The 17,980-nt window shown below is 38.6% G+C and overlaps 1 protein-coding gene across 1 annotated transcript in view; it reads right to left on the bottom strand.

The window, feature by feature from the left end:
- GALNTL6 (polypeptide N-acetylgalactosaminyltransferase like 6) overlaps positions 1–11,256 on the bottom strand; it is a 241,567-nt gene extending 230,311 nt beyond the window's left edge. The window contains exons 1-2 of the mRNA XM_072625044.1: positions 10,992–11,256; positions 3,553–3,736 (exon numbers count right to left, since the gene is read on the bottom strand). Of these exons, the coding sequence (XP_072481145.1) occupies positions 3,553–3,736; positions 10,992–11,148 (341 nt within the window). The 5' untranslated portion in view covers positions 11,149–11,256. The remainder of the gene's footprint in view (positions 1–3,552; positions 3,737–10,991) is intronic.
- Between the last annotated feature and the right edge of the window lie 6,724 nt (positions 11,257–17,980).

The following is a 17,980-nucleotide window of genomic DNA, read 5'->3' as shown; positions in this document are numbered from 1 at the left end:
CTACTTGCATGCTTTGGTCTTCCTTGTCATTAAAGTAAGATTTTACAGTCTGATTCTTTTTCTGGTTTTTGCTCATTTCCCCAGCCATTTACTTGACTTTTGAGCTCTTTGTCATGGTAGTTTTCTGTTTCCAGTGGGGTTGGGGAGTATATTATCAACTGCTTGATTTCCCCACAATCTGTAGGGCCTAAAGCTTCAGAAGCTGTCACTGTCTCTGTGCCTGCTACTGCTATGGCTGCCTTGGATTCCTTCATCTCCTCCCCCCTCAACCACCCTGGGACTGGGGCTGGACAACTCCATTCTCCTGCACTGGTCCCACAGGCTTTTGCCACAGACCTTCCAATTTGTCCTTGTCATTCTGGGGTCCTGAAGTCTGGAAACTGCCATAGGTGTGAGAGATTCAGTCTCCCTAAGGCCTGCTCATGTCCTGTCTGTGCCCACGTGGCCCATGCTGGACTGCACCCTGCCCTCAGCATGGTGCGATAGACACTTTCAAGTGACCTTCCAGGCTGTCTTGGGCTGGAGATTGGTTTTACTCTGTCACTTTGTGGGTTCTGCACCTCCAGAATTTGTTTAGAGCCATTTTTTACAGGTATTTGGCTGGGCTTGGGTGCTGTTACTTCGCCATCTTGGCTCTGCCCCTGAGACAATACATTTAAAGACCTTAGTAGTGTAGTGCCTGACACATCAAAAATGCTTGTTCCGTTTGTCTTATATCCAATCCCTGACTTGCCTGCCTTTTTTAACAAATGAGGAAACTTAAACCCACAGAGTGGTAGTGATTTACCTACAATCAGATAGGAATTAAGTAGCATAGTCAACACCCAAGTTTTTTGTCAGGAGATCCAACAATCTTTCCACCATGCTTCATACTCTAGTAGGCAGGGAGTCCACAGTCTTTAAAGGTTCAAACAAGTACTGACTGAACTGATTAAATTAGACAAACAAAGCTGTCTCCTTGCAGAGGAACTTCTCCATACACAGCACAAGGTTGTTTACATATATATATATATATATACGTAATTGTGATATATGACTCTTTTGGACCCCTCTTTTTGCCTTCCACTTTACCCTGCTACACCTGATTTCTGTTTACTAACATCAAACCTAATCTTGGGATGAAACATCTTAAAACATGAACAATAGGGCATGAGGGCAGAAAATAAGGATGATGATGATGATGAAATGAGAGGGAAAGGAGAGAGAAAGGAGAACTGGAGGAGAGATGGAAAAGAGATGAGAAGAGAGATATAGGAGAGAATGACTGAGAAGAGAAAAGAAAGGAGGGAAACTAGAGGAGAGAGAAGGATACATATACACACATACTAAGGTTTCATTTAAAACTCTAGGCTCAGGAGAGCAAATTTTAGTCCAAACTTCTGTTCATACAGAGCAAGCTGATGGCTCTGGGTATAATGGGATTGCTTGAACACTGCTCTGATAAGCCATTCTTATACAATTGGGAAAGCCAATGCAGGTTTTTAAGATCAAAGCACACACCTTCTTGAAGCTGCATTTATTACAAAACGCTAAAGTATCCACATCCCTAAGAATAAAAGGGGGTCTTAAGCAGAAACACAGGCAGCAATAAGAGAATACAGTTTTGACAGTACAGATATCTCCTAAGTGGCTGACAGAAACAAGAGGTGATTTAATTCTGAAGCTTATCAACTTGCTTGGCTACTGGCTTCAACAAGGTGCCTAGTACTATCACAGTCATAGCAAAAGACTACTTGACAACAATTCTAACTGTCAGTGTAGGGCCTGTGGACTTCTATTTTTTTCAATTTTTTCTATTTGAGGTTCCCCAGGTGGCATTTTTATCTGACCTTAGCAGAAATTAAGTGTCTTATCCCAAAGGTAATAAAATGAAACTTCATTTTACTCAGCTCCTTATTATACACAGTTAAAAATGTTTTTTTTTTTTAACCAGGAGTCAGATCATGTCCCTGGAAGTAAAATAATCACATATGATATGCATATAGTGTGTATACAGCAACCCACATGGCATATCAGGCCTCACTATCCTCCCAACAAGTTATACTGTACCTACCTCTAGGTTCTCAGAGTGCTGTCTCCTGGATCCGGAGTCCTGTCTTGGGCTCCTGATAAGCCTGACTGTTTTTCTAAGATAAGCAGCCCTCTTTGGTAGCACAGATGTCTGCAGGGTGTACTACAAATTCTTGGTAGGTTCTCCTCTCAGATCAAAAAGAAACAGAGAATCTGTTTCTCTAGAATGTCTCTGTGTACTTGGATCGTTGCCAGAACAGAAGGGAGTATAATGAAGGGACTTTATTTCTCTGTACAGACTACATAGTAATTGGTTAACAATTTGAAGTCTGGAAAGAACCACACTGAAGTTCTGGCTACCTAATCAATGTGCTCCAACCCTCAAAAGAAATATTCTTTCCTCTCCTCCATTAGACTAATCACTTTTGAAACTCATCTCCAGGTTGTAGCCCCAAGGGTCTATTTAAAAAAAATGTCCCTAGTGGCTAGAAATTGAGTGGAATGGAAGGAAAAATATGTTGATGTTTATCAAATGCCAGCTTTCATTGAATGTGGCAGTGTTGGGGAATGCAAACTCTCCAGTGCATATTTTTAAACACTGAAACCAGGATGCAAATAGTGATTTAAACTCACTGTAGCGGAGAATGTAGTCACAAATGCAGGGATTTAGAATTTTCGTGTGTGTGTGTGTGTGTGTGTGTGTGTGTGTGTGTGTGTGTGTATTCATTTTAACCATACCATTACAGAGGTTTTAATGGGAAAGAACAGGGTGAAGGGTTGGCAGCAGTTGGCAGGTATCTCCAGGCAAATCTCTGGGCTGGCTTTCAGTGAAGTTTGCCAGACTAAGCCATATCTTCCCACTCCCCTCTGCTGATGAGCATAAATTCCCACGACAAGGGAGAGGGGCTAGAAATAAAAATAGATGGGGTTTTCAAGGAGTTGGCAGGTCATTACTGTAAATTATCTGATCTATGCAATGTCGGGATCAGGAATAGGCTTATCAAAGATGATTTACTAGTCAGCTTGATACTGTTTTGGTTTGATACTCCTGTGTTTAAATTACAGTAACACATACAGAGGAGTGATGACATCCATCATAACTAGGGCACTTACTAACAGAATGAAACCTCAGAGACTGATGCATCTATTCCCAGTGAAGAAATAATAAGATAGTCGGTTCAGAGAATCCTTTAGGGAAAAATAAAGAGAATACCTCTAGTAGCCATATATCTCTTTTCCTTCTTCATTTCTCTCCTATTACTCAGGCTCTTCCCTTCCTTTATTTTATACACAGTAAAACACTTTCCCCAACTCTCAGCAAAGTCTGACACAGGGAATTGACGTGAATTCAGTCCAGCTCGTAATCGTCCACAACAGGTTGTCGTGACCTTTCTCCATTCTTATGCAATTTGTGGCCACCTGCTTTATTATTTTTAATTAGAAGTAATTGTTCTTAAGAGTAGTCCCTAGCTTGGCATGCTTAAAATGGCTTACCCTGTGCCCGCCCTTGTTCCCTTGGCATTTTCTTGAGCTGATACTCACTCAAAAGGATCACTGGGATCTGCCCTCTGGAGCTCTGGAGGGATGGGGATTCTTTTGTAGTACATTTCCCAGTCGAAGGCTCCTCTCATGGCATCCCCAGCTTGGGCCTCGTACCCAAAGTGATTGTGGTCGATGACATCAATCATAGGACACACAATGGTTTTTCGATTTAGGGCAATTTGATCTAAAAGATAAAAACACATATACACAACAGGGAAAGACAGATGTGGTCAGGTCATCGATCATATTTTATCAAAGAGGAGCATTTAGATTGTGCTAATGCTCAACCTTAACCTTAAGCCTTGAAATCACTCTGCTTTTGAAATTTGCAGGAACTGTCCATCTGAAAGTGGACAACACAATGGGACAGTGATTAGGGACAATTAGGGTGGCTGCATTTTCCTTTAAGAAAATTACATCCCAGGGAGACCTGCAAAAGTCCATCCAGCTTTCTCTGTCACTTTTCTGCTCTGCTTTGTCCCCAATCTGTCATTTTAGCACACAGCAGACGTGCACAGAGTAAAAACAGCACTTGAATTTCTTCAACCGTGTAGTTAAGACCTGCTGAAGAAATACTGGACCTCATACTGGAGGTTCTGGGATGTAAATATTTAACTGCAAAGTTATTTAGCTTTGACTCTGAGAGTAGCTGCAGGTAATATCATTTTCTTTTCTCATGTTGACAGTCTGAACATTAAATTCTTGGCCGTGACGCCTGACACAGGTAGTGCTAAGGTGATCTTTGCCCGTGGGCTTTGATATCCCACTTTGTTTATTAGTAAGAAAAAATGGCTTCCCTAAGGCTTTAACTTTCTCCTCACCAGATCTAAGATGATGCAAGGCAGTTTGGGTAGTAAGTTTTGTTCTTGGTTTTGCTGTGGGCTACAGGTTTACCTATAGACATCTCATTCGTCATTTCTCTGCTGTGCTCTGATAGTAGAAACAATATTCCCTAATAGTTGAACACAATATACTTTAGTGCAAAAGTTCTCATGAGGGAAAAGTAACAGGAAACACGAAGAGTTAAGGCCTATACATGTTTTTCTTTCTGAAGAATGTGTCTTCCACCTGTGGTTGTAATTAGTTGTTAATACTACCAGATAGAGGGAGAAGTGCTAACATCTACTCCTTTTTGTTCTTTGGCAATCCTTTGAATTAGGCATGAGTTATAAACTATATTTAAATATCTTCACGAAAGGAAAGGTAAATAATATTTAAATGTACTACACATCTGTCATTTCCATTCCTTCATATTCACTGGCAATCATTTTTTTCATAATGTGAGGAAGAAAAAAAACTGGGTAATCATAATAGTATTTTAAATGGAAACATCTTTCCCGTTCATTAATAGGCTCATGTGACCTGCCTGGGTCACATAGAAGTCTGAGTCACATAGAGCCTATGGTGGGAGAAGTTTGCTGAATGGGTGGAACAGGAAGAGGCAGAGCTAGAGCAGAGCTGAGAGGAAGTTAGTTATGAGAGCAGCCAGAACTAGGAAGGGTGCAGGCAAGCAGGCAGCTGACTAGTGTGAATGAAAGAGCTTGTTTGTGATTTTGTTTAAGGGAAGTCTGCTTGTGATTTGTTTGATGGAGTTGGTTTGTGGGGAGCCCAGCAGGGGGAACGCTTGGGGATGGTGTTGTCCTCTGCATTGTTATTCTGTATAGACTATAATGCATTTGGCTTTCTGGTGTCTGAAAAAATGTTTTGGTTCTGTTTTCCATTTGGAGAGTCTGTTGTATTTTGTGATTCAGAATTGCACCAAGATATTCATGACTTCTCTAGGTACTGTGAATATTGTGTTGGCACTACAGTAATACTGAGTCACAGTCCTTCAAGATTCAGGGAATTTCTAAGTGAATTTAAAGTTCATCTACTTCCATAAACACATTTTATGCAATAACGACTACCTAGAATCATATCTCTTTGTTTCTAAAATTTTGAATTCATATTTTCATCTGCCTACCTGCATTTTTTATTTTCCTGATTAGACTACTAAGAACATCTGTGGATCTCCAATACTACCTCTGGCAGTTTCAAAGTCAGTTTCAAAGTCAGCAAGATTTGTGTTCCAGTTTTGCCTTTGAAACATGCTGGCTTTGTGGTCCTGGGTTAGTCACTGAAGCTCTTAGTGTACCAGTCAATGCTTGAGGTGGCTATCTCTATTGGGAGAGGGAGTTTAGTTCCAAACACTGGTAAAACAACAAGTGTACTCCCAAGTATGTCATCTGGCTTTCCTCCCCAGTGTAATTGCTGCTTTGTTCTATAGGAATTTTCTCAGCTTGTAAGGCAACAACTGGCTGTCCATGGCTGACTCAGAAGTTCCATGTTCTTTTGCTTCTGATGTCTCCAGAGCACAGAGTAGGCTCCTAGATCTAGAACTGCAAGAGATTTCATAGACTGTCTAGTTCAGTCTTCTCTTTTTACAGAGGAAGAAACAGGTTTCGGAGGTCAGAGAGGTTACTTATCTTAGTCAGAAGGTCCTAGATTTAGAGATGGAAAGGACCTCAGAGGTCATATAAGGTCCATTCCTATCATTTTATAGATGAAGTAATGGATTGAAGTAAAATAAGTGACTGTCCAGAGTCATGCAGGCAGTATTTGAACACAGTTCTTTTGATTCCAAAGTTAGAGTGCTTGCCACTGTGCCGCACTGCTTCCCAATATAAGCTCACATAGGTGATACCTCAAGTCATAGATATTTTTGCTTTTAGAAATTGAGACTTCAGAGCCATATATTTCACTCATCACCTGTCATTGTGTAGATGAGGAAACAGGCCCAGAGAAGTTAAGGAACTTATTCAAGTTTATACAGTGAGTAGGAGACAGAGACTGGATTAGAACTCAGGTATAGTATTCAAAGTCTTTGCCTATTCCATTGTACCAAGTTGGTAGTGTGACTCCATATTATTTATGCTCTTTCCCCTGCCTCTCTGACAATAGAGCTCCCTTTTAAGCTCCTGTTGCTCAAAATACAGTGGAAAGAATACTGGTTTAGAGCAAAGGAAGGAAGGAAAGAAGGAAGAAAGGAAGGAAGGAAGGAAGGTGAGAAAAGAGAAAGGAAGGAGAGAAGGAAACAAGGGAAGAAGGAAGGAAAGAAAGAAAAAAGGAAAGAAGGAAGAAGAGAAGCAAAGAAGAAAGAAAGGAAACAAGAGGCGAAGGAAGGAAGGTGAGAAAAGAGAAAGGAAGGAGAGAAGGAAACAAGGGAAGAAGAGAAGAAAGAAAGAAAAAAGGAAAGAAGGAAGAAGAGAAGCAAAGAAGAAAGAAAGGAAACAAGGGGGAAGGAAGGAAGAAAGGAAGGAAGGAAGGAAGAAAGGTGAGATAAGAGAAAGGAAGGAGAGCAGGAAACAAGGAAAGAAGGGAGGAAAGAAAGAAAAAAGGAAAGAAGGAAGAAGAGAAGCAAAGAAGAAAGAAAGGAAACAAGGGGGAAGGAAGGAAGAAAGAAAGGAGAGAAGCAGGGGAGGAAGAAAAGAGGGAAGGAAGGAGAGAAGGAAGGAAGGAAAGAGGAAATGCAAGAAGCAAGAAAATTAAAAAAAAGAAAGGAAGAAAGAAAAGGGCAGGAAGAAAGGAAGGGAGGAGGGAAGGAAGAAAGAAAGAAGGAAGGAATGAAATATCCAATATGTGCCAGATCCTGAGGTAGGTACTTTAAAATATCTCATTGGAGCTTAACAACAAACCTGAGAAGGAGGTATTATTATTGTTGTTATCTCCATTTTACGAATAAGGAAATTGAGGCATAAGGATGTAAAGTGACTTGCCTAGGGTTACAAAGCTAGGAAGTATCCGAGGTTGTATTTGAAGTCAAGTTCTACCCACTCTGCTTTGAAGTCAAAAGACCTGAGTTCTAATCCTACCTCACACTACTTGTGATCTTAGGTAAATGACTTAATGTCCTTGTGCCTCAGTTTTTTCATCTAAAAAAATGAAAGGACTGGAATGGATGGCTTGTGAGATCCGTTTTTTTCTTATCCCTATTGAACAGCTGCTGAGGGACTACAGTTGCAGCCTACATTGATGCCTCTCCACAAGCAGCACGTTCCCTTTGCCAGTCACAAATAAATCCTATAATGGATTTTAGTTTTTATCTGAAACATATTTTTTCCACAGGTGGCCCTGAAAGAGACTAGATGACTCTTAATCCTTGAATTAAATAGGTTCCTTCTGTCACCTCTGAAGAAGTTTTTAACCTTATGGTTTCAACTATTTACTTCAATCAAATGCAGATATGGACTAGATTGATGAGAGCTTGACCAATAAAGAGTCCAGAGTAGAGGAGAGGCAAAGGGAATGAGTCTGTTAAATTAACTGTCAAGCTTCCCATCAAATTTCCTGATAACTGATTCAGGTGGACAAGATTGGGAATGGACACAAGGTGACTATTTTTTTTATCGAAAGTTTGTGCCTGTACTCCAGTTTTTGGGGAGTCAAACATATAGACTCTTTCATTTTAATTTATATTTTATTTTTAGTTTCACATTCTTTCCTTCCCTCCACTCCCTCCTCCATCCGTCAAGAAGTCAAGAGAGATATGATACTCATTATACACATACAGTCTTGAAAAACATTTTCACATTAGCCAAAACATGTAGGTTATTAATATGAAATAAAAAGTCAGGTACAATCCCAAGGTGTAAAATGAACCAAGACATGGTGAGGCTTCTCTTGTTTCCTCATTTTGAATGCTATGTCAAGATGCTGCTAAAGAAAAAAAAATGATAATGATCTCATACTGACCAGGCCCAGGAGAAAATAAAATACGTTAATCAGGAAAGGATCAAGATCTTTTTTAGAAGTTAGGTGCACTGTGAACAATCAAAGAGATTTTTGGATACTTTGCTAATGATATTTGGTGGGTTGCTTGGGTTAGGGAATCCATTGGGCACTCTCTTGTCTTCATTGAGTATTCAGATGTTAGCACACTGTGCTCTACAGTTCGAGTTCATTTTGAGAGACAGCGACTGTTGCTGATGAAACTCTAAATTGCTATACCCTTGTACAAGGTACTTGTAATTAAAACCTTAAAGGATTCTTGGCAAAATGCTTGGAGGCACTCCCCTCTTGATTAGGATGGCCCAGCAGCCTGGTGTATGTGGTTTGGGGATGCTAGAGAGGAGGACTGCATTGCTTCCCATATTACATCCCATTCCAGTTACAATTAATTCTTTTCCCATCTTTGACTAATGGAGCTTTCCTAGTTCTAGCTGGAATCTAAAGCCTGAGTCAATAGCAAATCATCCTCTCTGAAGGGCCCATTGTGAAGACAGTTGTTATTGGCATTCACTGCAAGGCCAAGGACCTATTTACAACAAAAGCTGATTTAGTGGAATCTGGGAGAATAGGAGAGAGGACAATATCAGCACACTAAGAACTTTTTTTAAGAAAGTGTTTTCAAATTTACTGTATATTTCTTGGCCATTGCTGGACTCATAGCTCTGACTTCATTTAAAAAAAAATAGTTAAACTAGAATAGAGCTCTGAAGAATCTACTTCTTAGCTTTAATCACTTGCAATTAGCTCTTGCTGATTAAAACTTTGATGAAGAATATGCCAACCCTCCCCTTTCACCTCATCTTTTCATTAAGACATACTACATATAATTCTAAATTTAAAAAAGGTCTTTAAGAAAGGTGCTATGTAAACATTGATTTAGTAACTTCAAAGACTGTGATTTGTGGGGACTTTCTTCATTCATGGGGATTTAAATTCTTCTATGGTTTCTATAAGTTGAGACTATGGCTCCAACATATCATTATCTGGTGATCAGACTTCTAATGATAAACTTTTTCAAATTTAGGTAGGCTAGTCCTGAGTTGGCAAATATATCATTTATCATTTATTATCAGGCCTGCACTGAAAGCATCGGAAAGAATACCAGCTGTGGAGGCAGAGCCAGTATTTTCTACCAAGATCTTGACATATCATTCAAGGTGAGTAAACAGGAGAAGATACAGCTTACCATGGTTCATTTTACACCTTAGGATTATACCTGAATTTTTATTTCCCCTTAAAAGTATATATGTTTGACTCCTTAGAAACTGAAATGTATACACAAGCTTTAGTTGGAAAAATTTAGTCTTGCTGTCTTCAGTCCTAAGAGGGGTTCATATCTTACCTGTGATACTTGTGTGACATTTGGTAAATCATTTAAACTCACTGGGCCTTAATTTCCTCTTCTGTAAAATAAGAAATTAGACTAGAAGTCCTCTAAGGTCTCTTTCATTTCTAGATTGATGATCCTTTTCTGGTTGGTAGACCCTGCTAATTGTATCCAATCACATAGCTTCAAGAACTACTGCTCACCTCTAGGCCACAACAAAGCATTGGAATAGGCTATACAAATATAATATTTTACAAGTTTATGGACAGAGGCTAGGTAGAGAGAAAGAATGTTATGTCATCTCGAAACACTGGTAGAACTGAAAAAAAGGTCTTGACATTTTTCAATATATTATCAGCTATTCTGTTGGTGCACAACTGAGAGAGACTGAGACCTCTTTCCTTAGGAGCCAGTCTTTGAGAATGGTTTTAATGGAAAAAAATGGAAAAATTTATTGGAAAAAAATCACCTTGAAGATATTTGATGAAGAACCTCTTGGAGTTTTGGGGAGAATAATTCTTAGTCCTCAAGTATGCAGTCTGACACCATACACATATTCAAAGCCTTGGTATTTGGTAGGGTCCACCAGAATAAGCACTCCATTCACATAACCTTTGGAATCCAAGTTCCTCTCCACCCCACAAGGAGGCTTCAGAGTAGCAAGACAGGGAAGGTGTGTCAGGATCCTGCTCAAAAAATGATGTGACAATAACCCATCTAACTTTGAGCTTGTTCACCTTGAGCTAGATGGCCTCTGAGGTCCTTTCCATCTTGTTTAGTGATGAGCTTGTGTTTACAAAGGAGCTTTCTTTTAGTGACTGTCTAGTGAGCACAGCTACAGTGAGAGAAGCTGTGGGAGAAGTTTCTCACAGCAAGACAATGGTTTTCCAGCCTGAGGCTAGTTTGGAGAGGCCAGCTGTAAAAGGTGCCATTTGGAGAGATGATTGTTCTCTTTCTCAGTTTTCTAGCTAACCACTTATTTTCCCATTATTAGTGTAAGTTTAAATTTCAAGTCTCTCTTTAACCTCAAACAATGCTTTCAAAAAGTGCTTCCTATCTTATAATAATTACAAAACAAGTAGAATTCCAAGGAGAGACTCACTTCACCAAAAAATGGATGAGAATATGGATTTGGGACATAAGTGAAATATAACAATGAATTATACTTACTTACCCATATGCATAGTGTGACTTTCTGTAGCATGTAAGTTCCCTGAGGGCAGAGACTACATTTTTGTTTTCTCCATCTCAAAAACCTTGCACATATAGTCTCTGGCATATAGTGAGCATTTGTTACATTTGTGTTGACTTTTCAGGAATTCCACTTAGTAAACTGTGTACTTACTAAGCAAGGGAGGCAGCCAGTTCACGTTGACCTCGCAGTGAGAATCTAGGAAAGTTAAGACTTCTCCTTTTGCCATAGATGCACCCAAGAGTCGGGTTCGGATCAGTCCTTCCCGTTTTTTGGTTCGAACAATTCTCACTTTGGAAAACCGGGCCATGTATTCTTCCAATTTATCTTTCAAGTGCTCTGGAAAAGGAAGAGGTAAAGAATATAGATAGGTGGTCAACTCTGGAAGAAGAGTTAATGAGGAGTTATACTTAGGAGGTAAGGAAAGGAGAAGTTGACTCCTAGTTTAGTACAAACACTCAGTCTTTCCCTTTCCCTGACCCCAAAGGACAATGAGGAGGCATTCATATGATTTTAGGCCCAGAAGTTTCTTATCTTTTTGTCTATACTTTCCAAGATGCTTTTTAAACTCCAAATATTGCCCTTTGTTTGAACACAGAGGAAGTCACTGATATCCTAGGCCTTTCATTGCACAGTTGTCATTGGTGACCAGCCATCTACCTTTAATCCTGGCTAGAACAACTGCAAGATGTTCATCAACTCTCTAGTTCCCATTACCCAAAGCCAGATGAATATCCTGGCATATGGTTACGCAAATGGTGCCCTTTCCAACAAGGCTTCCCACTTATATTCAGTTTGATAGAAGATGTGTGGAAAATAATGAGGGGAAAAAATTAACCATGGAATTTGCATAACTGAAATGAATTCCTCCCTCCCTTTCTCTCTTCCATAAGAGAACAGCAAACTAGCTAGTAAGCCTAGAAACTGGCTACAATGTGAAAGGAATGAGTTATTTATTGAGTTGCCAATAAAATGTACTGTAGTGGCAAGGCCACTGAAATGTTCCATAGCATTCTATGTCATTGAACATAGCTGTGCTTAAGATAAAATCACAGAGAGTTTGGAAACATTCCCTTTGCTAATTAAAAACAAACAATAAGAATGAATCACTTCAGGAAAATTCACTTATGGAAGACAAATAATTGACTCCTTTGGAACAAATACCTGAGAAAGTGAGAATTTTTCTTGTTATATACAAGCATAGTTGTCTAATGCTAAAGGAGAGAAAACATGACCTATGTTTACATATTTTACATTCTCCCTTCATGTCACCCTCATTTCAGATATAGATACTGAAGCTCCTAAGAAACCACCAGCACAAAAATGCTATTTTGATGCTTCATTGTGATGGGGAGGTGACCTGGTTTTTCAAAGCTTATGCCAGCAGAGTACAAAGCTCTTTTAAGTTCTATCAAGCTCAAAGGAAAATACCATTATCCTTTCTACATTCCAGGGGTTAGGGGCATGGCACCCCTGTGATCTAGAAAATCTGTATAAAAGTTTTTTGGCTGTCCTTTTGTGCCAGAGAAGAAGTCAAAGTTATTATGTTATTAAAAGATAAAATATGTTGATGATAATACTAAATATATATATTTTATGCATTTCTGAGTTTCTAAACTTTTTTATGTTGTCTGCTAGCCTTCATGTGTCATCTGCATCTCCAACAAAACTCTCAAAAAATTCCCATTTAATTTCTTGTGCCAACCACACTATGTCAAAAACATGATGGAGAAAGTCACAATGTGGAAGGGATAACTATACAAATGACTCAATCCTGTGGGGCCCCTTTGTGATTTAGCAGTGATAGAAGTAGAGTCCTAGAAAGGTTGGAAGAAGATGCTATGCACCACAATTCTTAGACCATCTAAAACTATTACCTATTTTCTCAGAATGAAAGATTGCTTTCTAATCACCAAGGAGTTAACATGATGTTAATGGAAGTTGTATGTGACTTTGGGTAACTTATTTAACTTCTCTGTGTCTCAGTTTCATTATCTAAAAATGAAGGGGTTGGGCTTGATGAATTCTAATGTTCCCAATGTATGCCTATTAAAATAATATTTAAAGTCTTGGTGGAAATAAAATAATAAGGTATATAAGGAAGCTACAGTTAAATGGAAGGATGCAGATTGTCCTTGAAGAGGCAAATAGAGGAGTGGTCATCAAAACTTTCAGGATTTTGTGAGATTCTCAGTCACTTGACTTTTTAAATGCTTATTATAAGCTTAAGTTTAAAAAAATTACTAAGAAGATAATTGCAATGTGTTTATCAAAATCTGTTGTAGATGATAAGGAGATAGACAAATTATATAAATTAGTCAACAAGTTGCTCTAAAGCAAGTTGGCATATATACATAATATATGTAGATATATATTATTTTATAAGTATTATAAGTATATAAGTATTAACAATTAATGACTACAATGCAAATGTAGGCATGTAGGAAGATAGTGAAAAAATATGTTTAAAATATAGTTCAGGCTAAGAAATGAAAGTAACCAAAAGCTTATAGACGACCCAGAAGCCTCAAGTCACTATATTATAGATATTTTCTTCAAAGAGAGAGTCAGAAGGTATTAGAAATAGCAAAGACAAAAAATGAAACTAGCTAAGTCTTTAAAGAGAGGAAATGACTGCTGATGTGGAGTCACTTCAGAAATAGATCTACATGTGAGATCAGTGGAATAGGTTAGGTACACAAGACACAGTATTCAATGACTATAGTAATACTGTTTGATAAACCCAAGGACCCCAGCTTCTGGGATAAGAGCTCACTGTTGGACAAAAACTGCTGACAAAACTGGAAAATAGTGTGGCAGAAACTGGGCATAGATCAACATCTGACACCATATACCAGAATAAAGTCCAAATGACCTAGATATAAAGGCTGATACTATAAACAAATGAGGGGAGCAAGGAATAGTTTACTGTTAGATTTGTGGAGAATGGAAGATTTTGTGACCAAACAAGAGATAGAGAACATTATGAAATGCAAAATGGATAATTTTGATTCCATTAAATTGAAAAGTTTTGCACAAACAAAGCCAATGCAAACAAGATTAGAAAGGAAGCAGAAAATTAGAAAAGAATTTTTACAACTAGTATTTCTGAAAAAGGCTTCATTTCTAAAATATATAGAGAACTGAGTCAAATTTACAAGAATACAAGTCATTTCCTAATTGGTAAATGGTCAAAGGATATGAACAAGCAGTTTTCAGAGGAAGACATTAAAGCTATCTATAGTCATATTAAAAAATGCACTAAATCACTATTGATTAGAGAAACACAAATTAAAATAACTCTGAGGTACCACATCACACCTATCAGATTGGCTGACATGACAAAACAGGAAAATTATAAATGTTAGAGAAGATGTGGGAAAGTTGGAATACTAATTCATTGTTGTAGACCTGTGAGATTATCCAACCATTCTGGAGAGTAATTTGGAACTATGCCCAAAGGGCTATAAAAACATATATACCCTTTGACCCAGCAATATCTATTGGCTTCTAAGGCTGTATCCCAAAGAGATTGTAAAAATGGGAAAATGATGTACACGTACAAATACACATATATATACATATACATACATACATACATACATACATACATATATATATATATTTGTGGTCGCCAAGAACTGGAAATCTAAGGGATGTCCATCAGTTGGGGAATAGCTGAATAAGTTGTGGTATATGAATATAATGGAATACTCTTTTGCTATAAGAAATGATTATCAGGTAGAATTTGGGAAAACCTGGAAAGACTTATATGAACTGATGCTGAGTGAAGTGAGCAGAACCAGGAGAATATTATACCCTGTAACAGCCACAGTGTGTGAGGACTGATTTTGATAGACCTAGCCTTTCTCCAGCAATGCAAGGATCTAAAACATTTCCAAAGGACTCATGATGCAAAACGCCATCTACCTCTAGAGAAAGAACTACGGAGTTGGAATGCAGAATGAAACAGACTATTTTCTTTTTTGTCATATTTTGTTGTGTTGTGTTTTGTTTTTCTCATGGTTTCTCCCATTTGTTATAATTCTTCTATGCAACCTGACTATATAAATGTATTTAATAGGAATGTATGTGTAGAGACTATATAAGATTGCACGCTGTCTTGTGGGGGAAGGAAGGGGAGAAAATTTAAAACTTATGGAAGTGAATGTTGAAAACCGAAAACAAATAAATTAGTAAATTTGGGGAAAAAAGACAAAGTAGAAATTTTTTAAATTTTATTTGTTTTCAACATTCATTTCCACAAAATTTTAAGGGAAAGTACAAACTCTTTGTTGGACAATTAAAGCCCTTCACAATCTTTCTTCAAACTAGCTTTCTAGAAAAAAAGTCACATTATTTGTTGTCAAATGTAATGTTTTCCAGCCATATTTGCTAGTTTCAATATATGCTTAACAACATGTCTCTCACCTCTGTGCCTTTCAGTATTGTCCTTCGTATTTAGAATTCTGTGCCTCCTAACTTTTACTTCTTGGAATCCTTAGCTCCATTCATGGTGCAACTTAAATTCTGTCTATTGTATAAGGTATTTCCAGATCCCTCCAGGTGTGTAATGTGTGTATATGAGGAGGGAAAGGGGACAGGGGAAGAAGAAATTATATGTATATATTTTACTTTGATTTATCTCAGTACATAGGGGAGGTTAGGTGATATGGTGAATAGAGCACCAGCCCTGGAGTCAGGAGGACCTGAGTTCAAAGCTGGTCTCAGACATAGCTATGTGACCCTGGGCAAGTCACTTAACCCTAACTGCCTAAAAAAAGAGTGTAGGGTGTGGTCAGAAGAAATGATACAAGGACACTTTCAAGGTCTCTCTCAAGAACTTTGGATTTGACTGTGCAACATGGGAGACACTGACACAGGACTGCTCAGCATGGCATGCCCACATCAGAAAGGGGTGCTGTGATTTTTGAGCAAAGCAGAATTGAGACAGCACAAGTAAATGCAGGATGCTCAAATTTGGGATATTCACCCCAAATATTCACATGGACTATCTGTGCCCAACTTGTGGTAGAGCATTCCGAGCTCACATTGGTCTGATCAGCCACAGTCGGGCACCCTGGAATTTCACCTTCTCATGGTGATGTAATTTTGGTCCTCTTTGGAGATGAAGGACAACAGCCAACCAATCTGAGTATACATTGCTTCCCCCAAACCTCAGTGAAATACAAGGTCCTTAAAGGCAGGAATCTTTTCATTTTTGTCCTTGTATTTCTAGGGCCCAGGGCCATTTAGCTGATGCAATGGAGAGAGTAACAGACCGGGAGTCAGGAAAACCTGGGTCCAAATCCAGCTTCAGACATTTACTAGCACTTTGATCCTGGGCAAGCCACTTAACCCTGTTTGCCACAGTTTCTTAATCTGTAAAACGTGCTGGAGAAGGAAATGGCAAACCACTCCAGTACCTTTGCTGAGAAAACCCTGAATAGGTCCACAAAGAGTCAGACAACTGAAAAACAATTGAAAAGCAACAATTTTTGGGACCTAGAACAGTGCCTGGTACATAATAGGCACTTTAAAAAAATGTTTGTTGAATTGAATTGACAGAATGAGAAGACATAGATATATTGGGAGCTTGATTTTTGGAGGGGTAATCAAGCCAGTAAGGAAGTGGATTCATTAACATATGGAAGTACTAAGTCTAAGCTCCACTGGAATAGTGTCAGGTTACAATTGCCAGGATTCCTAGTGTGTTGAGGACATGATGCCAATTTATCATTTTGTAACATACAGCATATATATGCTATGATCTCAACACCTTTCAAGGGGATTTCCATGCCAGTGAGATTATCAAACTACTGAGGCATGAAGATACAGTAGCATTAAGAGATGAAGACAAGGTATACCATTGTTTCTCTCTTCTCAATTGCCAGTACCTTTCCCTAGTCAGCATTTCTCCTTGGAATGATCCATACCAGCTCCTTGGATTCCACCCTAGGATGTGGACCTCTCAAAGGTGAACCTTTGCCTTATTTTGCCTAGAATTAGGTCTCCAGGACATTTGTTCCTTCCAGTTTCCATTGATGTATTGTTTCCTCCCACTAGAATATGTTTCCTATCCTGCTTGCTTAGATTTGTAAGCCTAATTCTTAGCGTAGTGCCTGGCATATGAGAAGTGCTTAATTGTTCTCGTTCTTCCCTCCCTCTTTTCCTCCCTCCCTCCCTTCTTTCTTTCTTTCTTCCTTCCTTCCTTCCTTCCTTCCTTCCTTCCTTCCTTCCTTCCTTCCTTCCTTCCTTCCTTCCTTCCTTCCTTTCTTTCTTTCTTTCTCTCTCTCTCTCTTTCTTTCTCTCTCTCTCTCTCTCTCTTTCTTTCTTGCTTGCTTTCTTTCTTTCTTGCTTTCTTCTTTCTTTCTCTTTCTTGCTTTCTTTATTGCTTTCTAGCTTTCTTTCTTTCTTTTCTCTCTCTTTACACACACCTGTGTGTATATATATAGCTTGAGATGATGTTAAAGGTAAAGTGGGTTAGAAAGAAGATACATGGAGACCCAGATTTGGTTTGCGTATTCCAGCCAGAGTCACTGACAGCTTCCCTCTGATGTGTCAGAAAAAATGTTTGAAAAGAAAGATTGGAAAAAAAGGGTAGAACAAATTTCTGGGTCAAGACACTGTTTCACACGAGTCTATCTATTGCTTGCTAAAACATTTGTTTGCTGTTGTGTGGACGTAAAATAAATGAATTGCCATCTTCATGCTAGGTTCTCTTTGTCAACAGATAAATAATATATTACTCTCTTTTTTTCTTGCTAAGTAGATTTTGTATCAGAGATGTGTCCTTAGACAGAGATGCAGGTTACTGCTATCAACTGCAGTCTGACTTTAGCATTACCTTGCACAATACTTCTACACAGAATTAACCAGATCAATTATGAAAAGCCATCCATGGAAAAAAGATGAGATAAGGGAGTGGCAGCTCATTGGTGTTTCTAGTAATTCATTCAGCAGACATTCATTGAGTTCTCATTGAGTACAAAACACCAACCATGTTAGTGAGAATAAAAGATTAGGTATCTCCATTAGATGTCTCTTGCTTTTGGGATATTACCTCTATTTCATCCACCCACCCTTCTTCCCCCTTGGAATTTGTCTCTGGGACTCCTGGTTTCCATATATTGCGAGAACCT

The sequence above is a fragment of the Notamacropus eugenii genome, chromosome 7 (assembly GCF_028372415.1).
Source record: "Notamacropus eugenii isolate mMacEug1 chromosome 7, mMacEug1.pri_v2, whole genome shotgun sequence".
Taxonomy (NCBI): domain Eukaryota; kingdom Metazoa; phylum Chordata; class Mammalia; order Diprotodontia; family Macropodidae; genus Notamacropus; species Notamacropus eugenii.
This window is presented reverse-complemented; position numbering and strand designations above follow the sequence as displayed.